Source organism: Dendrobates tinctorius, unplaced genomic scaffold (assembly GCF_039654945.1).
Source record: "Dendrobates tinctorius isolate UK_male_01 unplaced genomic scaffold, ASM3965494v1 ptg000202l, whole genome shotgun sequence".
Taxonomy (NCBI): Eukaryota; Metazoa; Chordata; class Amphibia; order Anura; family Dendrobatidae; genus Dendrobates; species Dendrobates tinctorius.
In genome coordinates this window covers 2890303-2905437 of record NW_027361869.1, presented here as the reverse complement: position 1 = coordinate 2905437, position 15135 = coordinate 2890303, and the positions used below count along the sequence as shown (strand labels likewise).

Genomic DNA, 15135 nt, shown 5'->3' with positions numbered 1-15135 from the left:
ACAGCAGCTTCATCACTGGCCAGGGCAGGGGTTGGGAAACCCCTATTCTAGAGATTGGAAAGACACACAAGCATAGAAACAGTATCTATCAGACATTTATAGCATACCCTGAGGATATGCCATAAATGTCTAAGATAAATATATCCTCTGAGCCAAATTCCCTTGTGCCACCCAAGTGCCACATATCTAGGTCATATTATCTTATACAAGTCCCTAAAAGTTGTTATTTTGGCCCCAGTGGTTGTCGCCCAGTTTCAAAGGAAGAATATTATAGGGGGAGTTAGATGACAATGTTCACAGTATTTTTAGACATAAATACCCTCTAAACAATCCTAATACAAATCCCACAAACGTACGTCCGTCCTGTCTCAATCTTTATTAGGCCGGGGTCACACTTGCGAGTACAATGTGAGAAACTCGCGTGAGTCTCTCGCCTCAATACCCGGCACTGCCGTCGGTACTCGGGACCAGAGTATGCGCTGCATGTCTTCCTATGCAGCTGAACGCTCCGGTCCAAACTGCCGGCGTGCCGGGTATTGAGGTGAGAGACTCACGCGAGTTTCTCACATTGTACTCGCAAGTGTGACCCCGGCCTTATAGTCCTGCAATTTGAGCAGTCAAATCCATTGGAGAAATATCAGCCAGAAAATAGAAAACGCCATTCATTCAGGGGTTAGATGGGAAATTTGGGAAAAGTTGAGGAATTAACATATAGGTGACTAGAAAGAGTACACACCTGAGAATTCTCCTATGAAGACCATCCAGCGGAGACATGAGTGGGGGGTGAGAAGGGAAACAGAGGGAAAGACCGGGTCAGTCAATGGCTAGCTAGAACCAACATGGTAAGAGAACAATCCTAAAAACAGTAGAGCATGCGAGGGGACGTTACTTCCACAACATAACGACAACTACCCCTAGAATGGGAAAATGGAGACTAAACACTGATTAATTTATATTTTGCCACTAGTCGACAGGAGGTTGCTGCATCGAGAAACTATTACTTGGCCTATGTAAGCTGCCTGGATTTCAATTGACCATCAATGACTCCTAATGGACACTGCTCTAGAATCCATGCAGAACATCACAGCTCCTTCTGCCCTTACCAAGTAAATCGGCTCCTTCGTCAACATCCCCGATGACTTCCGACCCAGCCGTGGACAGCTCATGATACAAAGAGTCGGTGTTGATTCCGAAGGCTTTGTTCACAATGCCTTGAGTGGGACTGATGGGATAATTATATTTGATATATTACACATAAGCTGTAAGGGTTAAAAAAGTAAGTTATAATATAGAACACCTCAGTTCATACCTGGTCCCTGAACGTTCTAGGCGGGGGTCCTGACACATGTCCAACTCTGGGGTTGAGTCAATGATGTCCTGAACGTCAGACCATTCATCGCTGCTTCCCATGCCTGTGTGACACCATCATTACTAGCAATGCAGCCCATAAAGGATTTTGTTGGGTAGGACATACATTTACTATACTATTCTTACCAATGCTAACGTTTCTCATTTCTTGGGTCACTTGCACCTCCATGTTGTGGCTGTTCCGCTTTTCCCGTGACCTCTTACTTTTGCTAGTTATGCCATAGTCCTGGAGCGGCCCGAGACTCTCATGTAGAGGCGTTACGGCTGCCGACGGGACGGATGAGGTGGGAGTGTTAGATTTGGTACCAGTGGTGCTTGGGGTGGCGGCCACTGATGACTGGCCAGATTCTGACATTTCATCCTGGCGGAAGGTTATTTAGATATTAAGCAAGACTTTCCAGTAATTCATTATGTATAATAATATCTGTAGAATAGGTGAAAGCAAGGACACTACTTCATAAAGGGAATGTATCATGCATTTAATTTCCCTGCAGGTAGACAGATTAGAGGCACACTCTTCCTTTATTGTCTACAGCACAGTTGCAATGTATTGGAGTAAATGGACAGAAAAGGGTCAGTTTATTAATCTAGTCTTGGGAAGTGATGATGTACAGACACCGCCCGAGACCAAGAAGTGACAGGGAAGCTGTACAGAACGCCTTTTATATTAGCATAGTGCTAAGGTCCTCTTACGCCAGCCACAGATAAATGGGCAAACAAGCATTAGTAAAAGTCGTTAGCCCATGTAAACTTGGCCAAGAAACGAGCAAAATGCCCGCTCTCCGACCGAAGTAAAGTTTTATGTGTCGTAAAGATCACTGTTATTATCAGCATATCCACCCATGTAAAGAGGGGGTGATGGAAAAAGCCAACTGTATTGGGAATGATTGATCGCATCGTTCATCACTATCCAGTTTGCTTTGCCCCTGGAGAAGGGACCTTAAACAGGAGCTGACAGACATGCTATATCTTTGATCGGTGCTTATAAGGGTATACATCTTCCCTTGTAAACCCAACTTTAACCTTATCTAGGCCTCCGGCAGTACAACAGTTCTGTCGAACCACTGTCTCCTAAAGGACTCTGCTGACATTGTCCCAGTCTAATTGGCACAGCCGGTGGCCAGTGTGAAAGCCAAAAATTACAAATAATTATACATTCCCATCAAAGATGTTGTCGCATCTTCTATCTTTAGGACAACACTGCTCCCCTGTTTCCGACTTCCTACTTGCCAGGGGGTGGTGAGCTCCTGATGATTGACAGTTTGGACAAGCGACATGGCTGTGCTGCTGGCGTAAACTGTGCGCCCTCCGAAGCTACAAGCAAAAGCTGTTTTGCGTTTGCAGCATTGGAGTAGCTCAGCCGCACTCAAGCCAGATCCTGCCAACTTCAGAGCAGCACTCACAAGCTCTTTAGCAAAGAGCTTGCAAGTGCTGTGCTCCCTGCCTAGGAGACTTCTCATACACTGCAGAGGCGACCGAGCACCTATGCAACAAGCAGAAAACTATTCAATTAAAAATCCTCTCTAATTTCCAATTTGTAATTCGCTGGTTTTTACAAGCACTTTGCAGTTTTACCCATTTAAGAAAATGGGAGTCCCTGTTCCTGCATTTTAAGGTGGCTCTGTAATATCTTTGCTGCGCAGTTTTAGGCACAATATAGTGACAGGTCATTGGCTAATGCAGCAGAGGGGAGGGATACCCCCAATTTTTCCCGCCCCTCTCACCAATGATCGATGAATGTCATGTATACCCGCAGATACACAATGAGCGAAAGGTGGGCTAACACTGTACAAACATGCGGTGAACAGGATGACTGTGCAAAGGCGACGTAATGTAAAGGATTTTAGGTATGGGATAGGTTTAGAAATTTTGGCATGATCTAATATCTACGAAATCAAATCCTATAATGGACCCAGGACCCCAAAATCCCCCCTCTTAGCGATTCACATCAAACAGCCACATGCTCTGCTTTCAATATCCATTGCAAGGATGGATGAGATGGATATGAAGACACACGGAAACTCTGTTCCCATGAATATCTGAGCCAACCTTGTAAATGAAGCTGGACTTTAGCTGGCTGAGGTCACTCAGGTGCCAGTGGTCCGAGCTTGGGGTGATCTTGCCACCCACCTGCCCACGTACCATTCCGTCCGCAAGTGAAAAGACGTTGAGAGAATTTGGGCGCTCCTTTCGGCTGAAGGATAGAAAAGAAAATATGGTACATGTTAGAAGAAGAGGAACACAGAACATCTTGTAAAGCAAAGATTTATATATTAGGAAGGCAAGATTAGGTCTGTGGGCAAAAAAAAAAATCATGTGGAGCCCCATTCCACCTCTGCGGAGGATCATAGAAGCTGGATGCTGGAGGTTATTCTGTGTAGAATGGAGTCAAGACTTGAAGGTAATCTCTCAGCAGCTCTTTGCTATGTAATCTGAGAGCAGCAAGATGTAGGGACAGAGACCCTGATTCCAGGGATGTGTCACTTACTACGTTGTGTGCTGTTATTTCAATAAAATCAATGTTTTATCAGCAGGAGATTATCACTACTGGACAAGGTGTTGATGCCTCCTGGTCAACTACTCTGTGTAAGTTCTACCCCACCACTGATTGGCAGCTTTTTGTCTATGCACAGTAAGCAGCCAATCAGTGGTGTGGGCGGGGTTATGCTCAGCATTCAGAGCTTTTCTAGATCTGCAGCAGAGAAAACTGATTCTATCCCAACTGCTGCACCCAATAAACATAGTGACACATCGCTAGAATCCTAGGTCTCTGCCCCTATAACATGCTGATCTCAGTTGGGGTAGAAAAAACCTGAAGACAGAATCCCTTTAAAATATTAAATATTGGAATGGATATTTTATGTGTTTCTATGGCAACAGTCTACAAACAAACCCTGCATCGCCTGATTTTACAATCATGCTTCCTTCTTCCCACCCCCTACTTTATAGTGACCCCCTGAACTTATGTTAGAAAGATGAAAAGGACAAAAGTAAAAAGGGCTGGCAGGATCATATTACATGGGGGGGGCTTGTTGGTAGTCTGTTACCATAGAGACACACAGGACTGCATCGGAGCTGTAGTCACGAAGCGATAGGAGATTTTTAATTGACTATTTGCTTTATTTTTCACTGCAGATGAAACAATAAAAAGAAACATGAAAATGGAGCTAAGGAGAACAGCAATGACCTTCACTATAACCTCTGCTGAGGAGTGTAAGACCATATTCCCACGTAGCGTTAAAGCTGTATTTTTCCCACAGGAGTCAGTACCAAAACATACAATAGCAATGACCTTTGATGCGATTTTGATTTGTTCTTTATTATGTATTTTCCTTTTTGTGATGCATTTTTTTCAAGTGTTTTTTTAGCGCAGAAACTCTGGGATTCTGCACTAAAATGGAAGAGCATTTTCTAAATGCATTTTTTTTTCAGTCTCCTCAAAAATGTCTATTAGGTCTCTTTCACAGGTCAGTGTGTCCAGTACATGTGCTGACAGTTTTCACACGTACTGGAAACACGTACACACACAGACCCATTCATGGATATTGGCCCCCTCCCAGACTAAGAACATCAGCCTTCACCCACCCCAGAAATGGCTCATCCATTAGCATCCGCTCTTCCCACTTGCCCTGGTGCAGAAGGTGGAAGAGCAGAGGCTAAGTGCGAGAATTTGCATATCTAATGGATGCACTGAGGGCTGATGTTCTTAGTCTGGTAGGGGGCCATTATCCATGGCTCCTTTCTAGTCTATTAATATCAGTTTGCAGCTCTCTGTTTAGCCTTTGCTGGTTAGTAAATATAGGGGGACCCTTTTTTGTGGGGTCTCTCCTATAATAACCAGCAAACGCTAAGCAAACAGCTGTGAGCTGATAATAATAGCCAGGGAACCTTTATGGGTATTGGCGCCTTCCCAGAATATTAATATCAGCCATCAACTTAAGGGGGCTTTACACATAGCGATATCGTTAGCAATATCGCTAAAGCGTCACCGATTTTGTGACGCAGCAGTGATGTTGCTAGCGATATCGCTACGTGTGATACTTACCTCCGACCGACTCCCCTGCTGGTTATCGCTGATCGCGTGAGATCGTCCACGTCCATTTCTCGACGGCCGCTTCCTGCTGGCACCGACGAGCGACGCATGGACGCGGGTGGGAGGACGTCATCATCGCCGCGTCTGAAAGGTAAGTAACGACCGCTGCTGCGTCACTACGTCGCTGTGAGATCTGCCTGTTTGGCAGCTCACTAGCGACCATTTAGCGATGCACCAGCGATCCTGACCGGGTTGTATCGTTGTCGGGATTGCTGGTGCATCGCTAAATGTAAAGGGGGCTTTACCCTCAGCTGGTTAGGAAAATGAAGGAGGACGCCACTGAGTTTTTGTTATTTAATTATTTATTTTAGATGACTGAGTCACAGACGGCAGTGCTGAATGCAGCTCTCCTCAGTGTCACCTGGTCTCGCTGATCGCATTGAGACTACACAACAATGAGAGTTGCATTCAGCACCCGGCGCCTGGGAACAGCGCTAACTGTACTACTTTTCCCAGGCACCGGTATGTGTCAGAATGATGGAGCACACGGAAACCACACGTATAGTATGTAGCCAGTACTCATTTTTCCACTACCGGAAATATCAGGCCGTGTGAAAGAGGCCTAAGAAAAAAAATGTGCCAAAATGCAAACATTTCTACAGCGTATGGAAACGCACAGTGGGTGTGAGTTTTCATTAAATCAAATCCACATTGTTTGAACTAATAGACTATGTTCCCACTGCATTTTTTGTTTGGGGGGAGTTTTGCATGAAATTGTATATAACAGTCCATGAAAAGTTGATCAAGAAAACTCATACCCTCTATGTGTTTAAATATGTGGTGGAAATGTACTTTTCTGGAACACCAATTCCCTATAAGCTTCTATGGGGAGCCTGAGAAAAATGTTGTAAAAATGCAATGGAATTAAAAGGGTTATCCGGGACTAAATTATCATTTTACTATAAGGCAAAAAACTAACAGGCAAATAAAAACTACTTGCCTGTTCTGTCTTGTGCCAGGTCAGAGTGGTCACTGACTGCTTCTGCCGCATTTCTGATGCTCCACATCAACAGAGCACCTCATCTTCTTCCAAGCTGCTCTGTCGATGGGAAGTGACTGTAAATGTCTTGCTGATTGACAGCCAGCTCCCTGCAGTTAGGCAGCAGAAAGCTTGCTGTCAATCAGCATGACATCTGCAGTCATGCTCTAGCAAGAAAGCAAAGCGGAAGAGAAGCCGTTGCGCTGGCAAAGTAATGTCAGCAGAAACTGCAGAATCGCCGGCAGGAGCGGTCTGTGACTGCTCTGTGTTAGAAGAGATCGTCGCCGGGCACAGCAGGCAGGTTATTATTAACTACCTGCCTGTTAGTTCTTAGGCCAACAGTAAACAATTAATGTAACCTCAATCCTTTCTGCACAAAAAAGTATTTAAAAAATGCTGCATAAAATCTGCACCAAAAATACATGAAAGAAAGTGGGGAAACTGTTATAATTAAAGAGGAGCAAAAAATCTAAATAATGATTACAGCAAATTCCTATTGCATACTTTGTGGCAGACACCTGCAGAAAAAGCACAACAGTTTTACACGAGGGAACATGACCTAAGACAACTAAGCGAGTAACCACTGAGACCTAATTACAGTGACATTTACCTCTTCCTCCATGACTGGCGGTGACTGCAGTGAGAATTCACAGACAAAACACCCAAAACACAGCGGCCACAGCACGAGAAGCAAGACAAGAAAACAGCGGTTAGATGCCCAGTCCATGCAGAAAAATATGAAAACAAAGGAAATAGAATGAGCACGCGCCAGAGCGGAATGGCACAGAGACATGGCCGCGTATCGGTAATCGGGAGCTGAGCGCAACCCACTATAGAGCGCTGATTGTAATCAGTACAATCCTGAGATTGGACTGTCATAAGACACAACTTTGTATTATATGCTCAGTATAGTAGTCCGAGACACAAAATACAATATACTGTGTTACAACATTGTATTTTGTGACACATGATGCATCTTTTCCTACAAAACTAACTTTATACAAACAGCGCCCCCAAATGACCAACATGCACACTGAGCACAGTATTACAAACAGCCATCAGTCCATAAAGACGAAAAACAATGTGTGCAGATAAACAAATAAAATACTGAAAATTAGACTGGGCAAATATGGATGGGGCAAAGTACGAACCGGGACTCCACCCTATTTGGGGGTCAGTCTGACAAAAAAAATGCATTTACTTGCCTGTGTGTATGGAAATCCTAAGATGTATTGTTCATTGCACGGATCCAGGTTACTGCATCCATAAACTTCTGGGTCTATATTCATCAGAGGCCGTGTAGTGATGAGCGAACGTGCTGGGATAACATGCTATCCAAGCATGCTTGTGTGATAACCGAGTGTCTTCGGCGTGCTCGAATAATATGTTCTAGCCCCCGTGACTTCGTGTCTCCTGGCTGTTCGATAGCAGCAACACATGCAGGGATTGTCAGAGGCTAGTTTCACACTAGCGTTTATTTCCTGCAGCGCACGGCGCCGCTAAGCCCCGCCCCCTGCCGGCTCCCTGCCCGCCCCATCCGGTCATCGGCGCCCACTAGCGCACATGGACGCTTGCGATCTGCGCACTTTATCTTTAGCACACACTAAAATCCTTCTAGCGCACGGCCAGCGCACGATCTGCGCACCCTATGCTAAAGATAGGGTGCGCAGATCGCAAGCGTCCATGTGCGCTAGTAGGCGCCGATGACCGGATGGGGCGGGCAGGGAGCCGGCAGGGGGCGGGGCTTAGCGGCGCCGTGCGCTGCAGGAATTAAACGCTAGTGTGAAACTAGCCTAACAAACAGGTAATCCCTGTATGTGTTGCAGCTGCGGTGACTCGAACATATTTTTCGAGCACATTGAAGACACTCGGTTATCACACAAGCATGCTCAGATAACACCTTATCCAAGCTCGCTCACTCATCACTAATGCCATGACAAAAAGAGTGCAAGCTACGTCATATGCATATTACATAGGCATTCGACGGAGGGTTCATAATACAGAACAATAAGGACTCCATGTGCCACTTTCCAGAGTCTGTAAATTGGGCAATGCCATACACATGGACCCAAAGAACTGACACTCTACCAATCCAGTGGCACTTATTGTATCACCTATAATCCTCCCTATGCCAGTGTTTGTCTAATCTTCTATCCTCAGGAAAGCACTGCTAATTGACCTCATGGCTTCCTGCTCACCAGGGGGCGGGTATGCGCCTGAAGATTGACAGTTCAGACTAGTAGCATGATCACATCACTTGTCTGAACTGTGCGAATTGTCTACAGCTTTGCTTCTGCAGCACTGAAGAGGCATATGGACAGATCCTGCTTGTCAGGGGGCGGGTACGCTACTGACGATTGACAGTTCAGACCAGTAGCATGGCGCATTGCTAGTACTGTGTGAAGTAGAGGCAGCTCGATTCTGCAGCACTGGAGAAGTGCAAGGGGCACTGAAGCTGGCCAGATCCGGTAACATGGGCAACTTCAGCTCCGCACTTTCAAGCAGTAAAGCAAACAGATTGTAAGCACTGTGCTCTTTGTCTAGGAAACCGACCACCACTGACAAACTGCAGAGATGGCCGGTAACTTAGACAATAAGCAGTAAACCATAGAATTAAAAATCTCTCCTTTTGTGAAAACTGGAGCACTTTTAATAAGAGGTAAATTGCAAAGTTGTATTATTTTACAAGCACTTTGCAATTTTACCAATTTAAGAAGTTGAGAAAACTCCTTTAAACTTTACCCCTTACACCCTAAGTAGAAGCCTAAAACAGATGTCTGCAAGAGGAAATTTTTTCCTGAAAAAGATTCTAGTTTGGCTTTATATCTTAAGTCATGTGGTAAGGCGCTTTGAAGGGTCAGTACTGACTTCCAGGATTGCTACATCCGTTAGGTGGCATTAGAGACCCTGACTTCTTCCTCTGTGTATATTTATGGGAGGTGAGGGTGGAAGGGGAGTTTCTGGATTGTAAATTAAAAAAAAAAAAAAAAAATTACAACAAAAAAAAAAGTTTTGTTTAAAAAAACTTATTGATTTCTCATTTCAAGAAACTCGCACCTTCGGCCCGAGACGCCACCATCTGATTGGCTGTTGCCAGCGACTTGCTGTAATTTGGATCGTTCAATGTGTTCCACATATGTCTGGATCATCTGTAAGATATACGAAATGGATGCCTGAGGTTTTGCAAGATGAACCTGTACATGAACTACATTACTTATCTTATGCTAAACTGAAGTTCTAGCCAGAGCTGCATTAACAATTCTGTAGGCCTCAGAGCTGAAATCCCTAACCATTCCTTGACAACTTTAATGTCTGCACAAAGATTTAGCGATTTTCATTTTGGTTTGGAAATAAAAATATCGGTCCTATTGCATTATAGCTCCGCTAAGCTGTTAGGACTTGTTTACAGTTTCCCAATGATAACAAGCAGAATTGTAAATGTAGCTCTGGAGTATATCAAGTAACTAGAACAGTAGAGGTTTTTACAGTGTCCATGAACGTCTTGGCTGTAACTGTAAAATGTTAGACATATTTCTTATGATATGTTCACAAAGTGGTGCATGCGCTATAGATTTACTGGGTGGAAAATTTGTAGCATATTATAGTACCAGCAAAGTAAATGAGTATTTATTACATACAAAGAATCCAAGCATGAATGGAAATGCTCCAGACTCTAACCATTTATAATGCATAACATGGCAAACCACAAACAAAATTTACATCCTGTGTAGCTGTAACCTAACAAAGTACCTGTCACTTACTCAAATAAATGAACCTAAATATCTTGTTAAAAAGATCCTTGAGCTCCCCTGATTAAGACACTCTTTTCCGTTTTGTTCTGTGTTGCTCCATTGCAGAGATATTCACATTTGTTGCATTTGGAGCACAGTATGAGAAATCTCTGCCTGTAGTGCAACTATACATTTTTTCAGAGTCTTCTCTGGGAGTGTGAACTCACAATCATCCCACCCAGATGCTGCCAATCACAGTTGGCAATGTCTGTGAGGGAGAAGTAAAAGTGTACACTCTCAGGGAAGACTCTGAAAATACGCTCAATTGCACTACAGACAGAGATTTCTCATACTGCGCTCCAGAAGCACAAAAAGTGAATATCTCTGCAATGGAGCGACAAAGTGTAAAATGGAAAAAATTAGTCAGAATCAGGGGAGCTCAGGGCTTTCTACAAACTATTTAACCATTTTTTGTGCAAGTTACGAGCCCTTTTTAAGGAAAAAAAATTACAACATTTGTTACCTCCGTGTGTCTCTGGTGCAAGGCATTGTATTCTTTTTTCATTTCTGACTCTCGCTCTTCTAGCCTGGAAACTGAAATACAGTTGTCAGCACAATGATTGAGGGATGTTACCTATATGAGGCTTTAAAATATATATATAGAAATATCTGTACAAGCACACATGTGGGTTATCACTGCGGTCTACACATGGTGAGGGGGCTGTTAGTACATCATCTAAGTATGGTTCATGAAAATTGAGAATATTAGGAACCTGTCTGTTTTAAGTGTAAATCTCTCTGCCACTCTCTCAAAGTAATGGGCAACCCCTTTAAACTTAATACTGTTGGCTTAATCTTAGGATAGGTCATCAATGTCTGATCGGTGTGAGTGCGACGCCCTCACTAATTAGCTGTTACTGGTGTCGGCGGCCATAACTGCTCAGTTACGGAGCTGCACAGTGCTGCTCCATCTACTGTATAGATGCCGCCTCCGGGTACCGCACATCCGCCCCCCTACAGTAGACAGAGCAGCGCTGTGCAGCTCTGTAACTGGTCAGTTCCGGCCGACGCCAACACCAAAAACAGCTAATCTACAGGGGTGCTGGATGTTGCACCCATGCCGATCATACAATGGTGACCTATCTTAACTATAGGCCATCAATATTAAAGTGATGGAAAACCCCTTTAAGTGCTTTCAATGGGGTAAAAAGAGTAAGCCACTGTCAGACAAATCGGACAGTGGCTTATCTCCCCTTTAAACAAAAGGAATGGGTGTATGAAAGTTCATCTTACCAATTGTTTTCTCCCCAGTGTAGAGTTGGGAGACGTCCACACACATTAGATGGTCGGCGAGTCAGATAACTTTTATCTAATGCTTATGTGGGCCTTTAACTATAGACAGACCTCTTATATAGACACATTTGGTTTAGTTAGGACTCATTCAGATGTCAGTGATTTTTCATGTATGCAAAAAACGGTCTGGACATTCACCAGTGGTTGTTATGTGTGTAAGTTTTACCATCAAGAGTTTCATCAGACTTTTTCTTATGAAAAAAACTGATGGATGTTTCTCCAGCTTCTCTTAGCAAACATTCAGTAAAAACGGAAAGTAGACTGACGGCATCCAAGTACAGTCCCGATTCTTTGACTTGCCCACGGCTTGCATTGCAGAGATTGATCCAAGACTTGGATCAAAAACGAACGTGTCTTTGTGATTAAGAGCGGACCACTAACTAAGTGCGGATCTCAGCTAACTAATAGGTGGTGGGAAGGGTCCTGACTGTTTCCTGATGGCCGATGTCAAGGAAGAGAGAGGTTGGGAGGTTGGATTTCAGGATGCCCGAACCTTCTGTTCTAAAGTGTTGGGTCTAAGTTAAATTATATTCTCATTATACTATTATACCTGTTCACTACTACATGGATTTACTCCTACTGATATAGTAATACATACTCTGGTCGGCATAGTTTTTGGTCTTCAGCTCCTGCTGCCGAGCCTGGAATTCAAGACTTTCCACTTGGTACTGCAGATCTTTCTTCTCCTGCTCCAGCGCATCTTCAAATTCAATAAATTTCTGAAAGTGTAAAAAATATATAAATACATCATAATAATAGTAAACCCTATTTCCTGATCAATAAAATCATTGGCCATATATAATTCAAATGGAGAATAGTTGATCTGATCAGTCTAGGGCCGCTTCACACTCTTTTACAAACCGTTCAATTGACAGGCAGCTACTATATTAGTATAGGAGGCAACCAAAATGTTCACAGCATGCAGCGGGATCCTTCATCTAATCGTAGTGGATTTGGATAGTATAGTGTCCCAACACATGGAACAACCAACGACACAAAAGGCCTCATCTATTATTGCATTTGCCCTTTTTTGCCAATTTTTTTGATTTTCACCCGTTCTTCATTTGTGCTCTATTTTTCTTTTAATTTGCTCCCTTAAAGTCTATTTTATATGTGTTCATTGGTTTTGTTACGTTCGCCATTGCAGGTGGAATTTTTATTTTCCAGATTTTTTTCAGCTGATTCATTTTAAAAAAAATTGCATAATTTTTGCACAAGTCCTTCAGTTTTCCCCGGGAGTGATCTTATGTACACCTGATTTTTTTATATTCACAAAACGTTTGACAGTTTAGCAGTACATGTGACTTTTTGCTCCAGAAAGACACAAAAAAAAGGGCCCGATTGATCATTTACGTTTTTGTTTTAGGTCACTTTTCTTTTTGTTTTCTCTTGTAGTATTTGTTGATTTTTTTAGCGCAAAAAAAGTGCACACGTGGTTCATGAATTTAGCACACAATACAAAGCACTTTATTTTTTATTTTTAAACTTTAGTGACTTTTTAGCACATGTTCTGCTAGTGTTGCAAAATTTAGGCAAAAAAAAATAAATTCAGGCACATATAAAAATCGCTCCAGGGAGGTGAGACCGGGATATAAATGAGCAAAAATTATGAAAATTTTTAAAAAGTTGCAATTGATGAATCAGACGAAAACATCTGGAAACGCCAAACCTTTGCCCATATGATGAACATGAAAAAAAAAAAGGAGCCATCTAAAATAAATTTTAAAAAGTGGCAAATTAAAAAAATATGGTGCAAGTGAAAAATACACAAAAAGACATAAATACAATAATAAATTGGGCCCATAGAGCATTTTTTTCTTTTCCACACAATTTGTGAACTGTGGACGCCATTTTCAAGAATTTGGCGCAAAAACATTACAAATTATGAACTGGGTCCATAAATGTAAAATAGGTAATAAATGCTGCTTTGAGGCCTAACTTTCGTAGGGGCTCATCAATTGGTCTGAACTTGGCCCCAGCTATGAATACTCTGATAATTTGGTGAATCTGTCCAACCCAAATATAGAGTGGCATATTTTGCTCACATTTTTGCTAATTATATGATCCATATACAAATGCATCTAAAAAATATTGTATTGTTCAACATCTTTATCAACGATTTAGATGAAGGAATTGAGGGTAAACTGATTAAATTTGCTGATGACACAAAGCTAGGAGGGATAGCTAATACTAGAGAAGAGAGAGAGAGGATTCAAAAAGATTTAAATAAACTGGAGAAGTGGGCAGCAACTAACAGAATGGTTTTTAACAGGGAGAAATGCAAAGTACTACATCTGGGCAATAAAAATGAAAAAAGCATATATAGAATGGGAGGAATAGGGCTAAGTGACAGCACATGTGAAAAAGACTTGGGTATACTAATAGATCACAGACTGAATATGAGTCAACAGTGTGATGCAGCAGCAAAAAAGGCAAATGCAATTCTAGGATGTATTAACAGAAGCATACAGTCTAGATCACGTGAAGTAATTATTTCCCTCTACTCCTCTTTGGTCAGACCTCATCTGGAATATTGTGTCCAATTTTGGGCACCACATTTTAAAAAAGACATCAACAAACTGGAGCAAGTTCAGAAAAGAGCGACCAGAATGGTGACTGGTCTGCAAACCCTGTCTTATGAGGAAAGGTTGCAGGATTTGGGAATGTTTAGTTTGCAAAAGAGAAGACTGAGAGGAGACTTAATAGCTGTCTACAAATATCTAAAGGGCTGTCACATTGTAGAAGGCTCAACTTTATTCTCATTTGCACAAGGAAAGACTAGAAGCAATGGGATGAAGCTGAATGGGAGGAGACACAGATTAGATATTAGAAAAAACTTTTTGACAGTTAGAGTGATCAATGAGTGGAACAGGCTGCCACGAGAAGTGGTGAGTTCTCCTTCAATGGAAGTCTTCAAACAGAGGCTGGACAGACATCTAACTGGGATGATTTAGCGAATCCTGCTTTGAGCAGGGGGTTGGACCAGATGGCCCAGGAGGTCCCTTCCAACTCTACGATTCTATGATTCTATGATTCTAAATATGATTTAAAAATTGCAATTTTATTGTTCACCACTAGAGGTCAGCACAGCAGGATACTGTAAAAGCTGGTTAAAAAAAACAGCATCTTCCTTTACTGCTTGTAGTAAATTAAAAGTTATTACCTTATTATCAACAGTGGGCTATGGGAAAATGATATTATGCTGATAGAACCTAGATAAGAAGGCATTCACAATGACAGTGTATAAAGGAATGGAGGAAAATGCAGCACGTAGATGTACATAAAGTCCAGCTAATACAATCATTTAGTGGCTCCGGTGTCATAATGTCTGGGGACACATATCAGTACCATCAAACGGCCTCGTGATCAGTGCCTCCCATTGTAATTTCACTCCTAAACCACTAATTAGCTGTAACCAGTTTTGCATTGATCGCCTGTCGATCAGCAGTTCCGCTAATATCCAGCCGCACATTCCTGCTTTACCCATGATCCTGAATATATTGATTTTTTTGGGGGAGAAAATACAAAAACATTGATTTATTCTGAAGCCCGTTATATACACTCCAACAGTTTGAGAATTTCCATCTGCCCAAATCCTTCATTCCCTTCTC

At 42.5% G+C, this 15135-nt stretch overlaps 1 protein-coding gene across 12 annotated transcripts in view; it reads right to left on the bottom strand.

Moving 5' to 3' along the window:
- The window catches only part of MAPK8IP3 (mitogen-activated protein kinase 8 interacting protein 3), a 115835-nt gene that overhangs the window by 77943 nt on the left and 22757 nt on the right, over positions 1-15135 (bottom strand). For 6 of the 12 annotated variants that reach the window (XM_073553614.1, XM_073553619.1, XM_073553617.1 and 3 more), the window contains exons 2-9: positions 12123-12243; positions 10695-10765; positions 9498-9589; positions 7051-7074; positions 3418-3562; positions 1495-1729; positions 1310-1412; positions 1104-1222 (exon numbers count right to left, since the gene is read on the bottom strand). In XM_073553614.1, coding sequence (XP_073409715.1) covers positions 1104-1222; positions 1310-1412; positions 1495-1729; positions 3418-3562; positions 7051-7074; positions 9498-9589; positions 10695-10765; positions 12123-12243 — 910 coding nt within the window. Of the gene's footprint in view, positions 1-736; positions 749-1103; positions 1223-1309; positions 1413-1494; positions 1730-3417; positions 3563-7050; positions 7075-9497; positions 9590-10694; positions 10766-12122; positions 12244-15135 lie in introns of all 12 variants that reach the window. The other 6 variants (XM_073553625.1, XM_073553621.1, XM_073553622.1 and 3 more) reach the window with 6 other exon arrangements.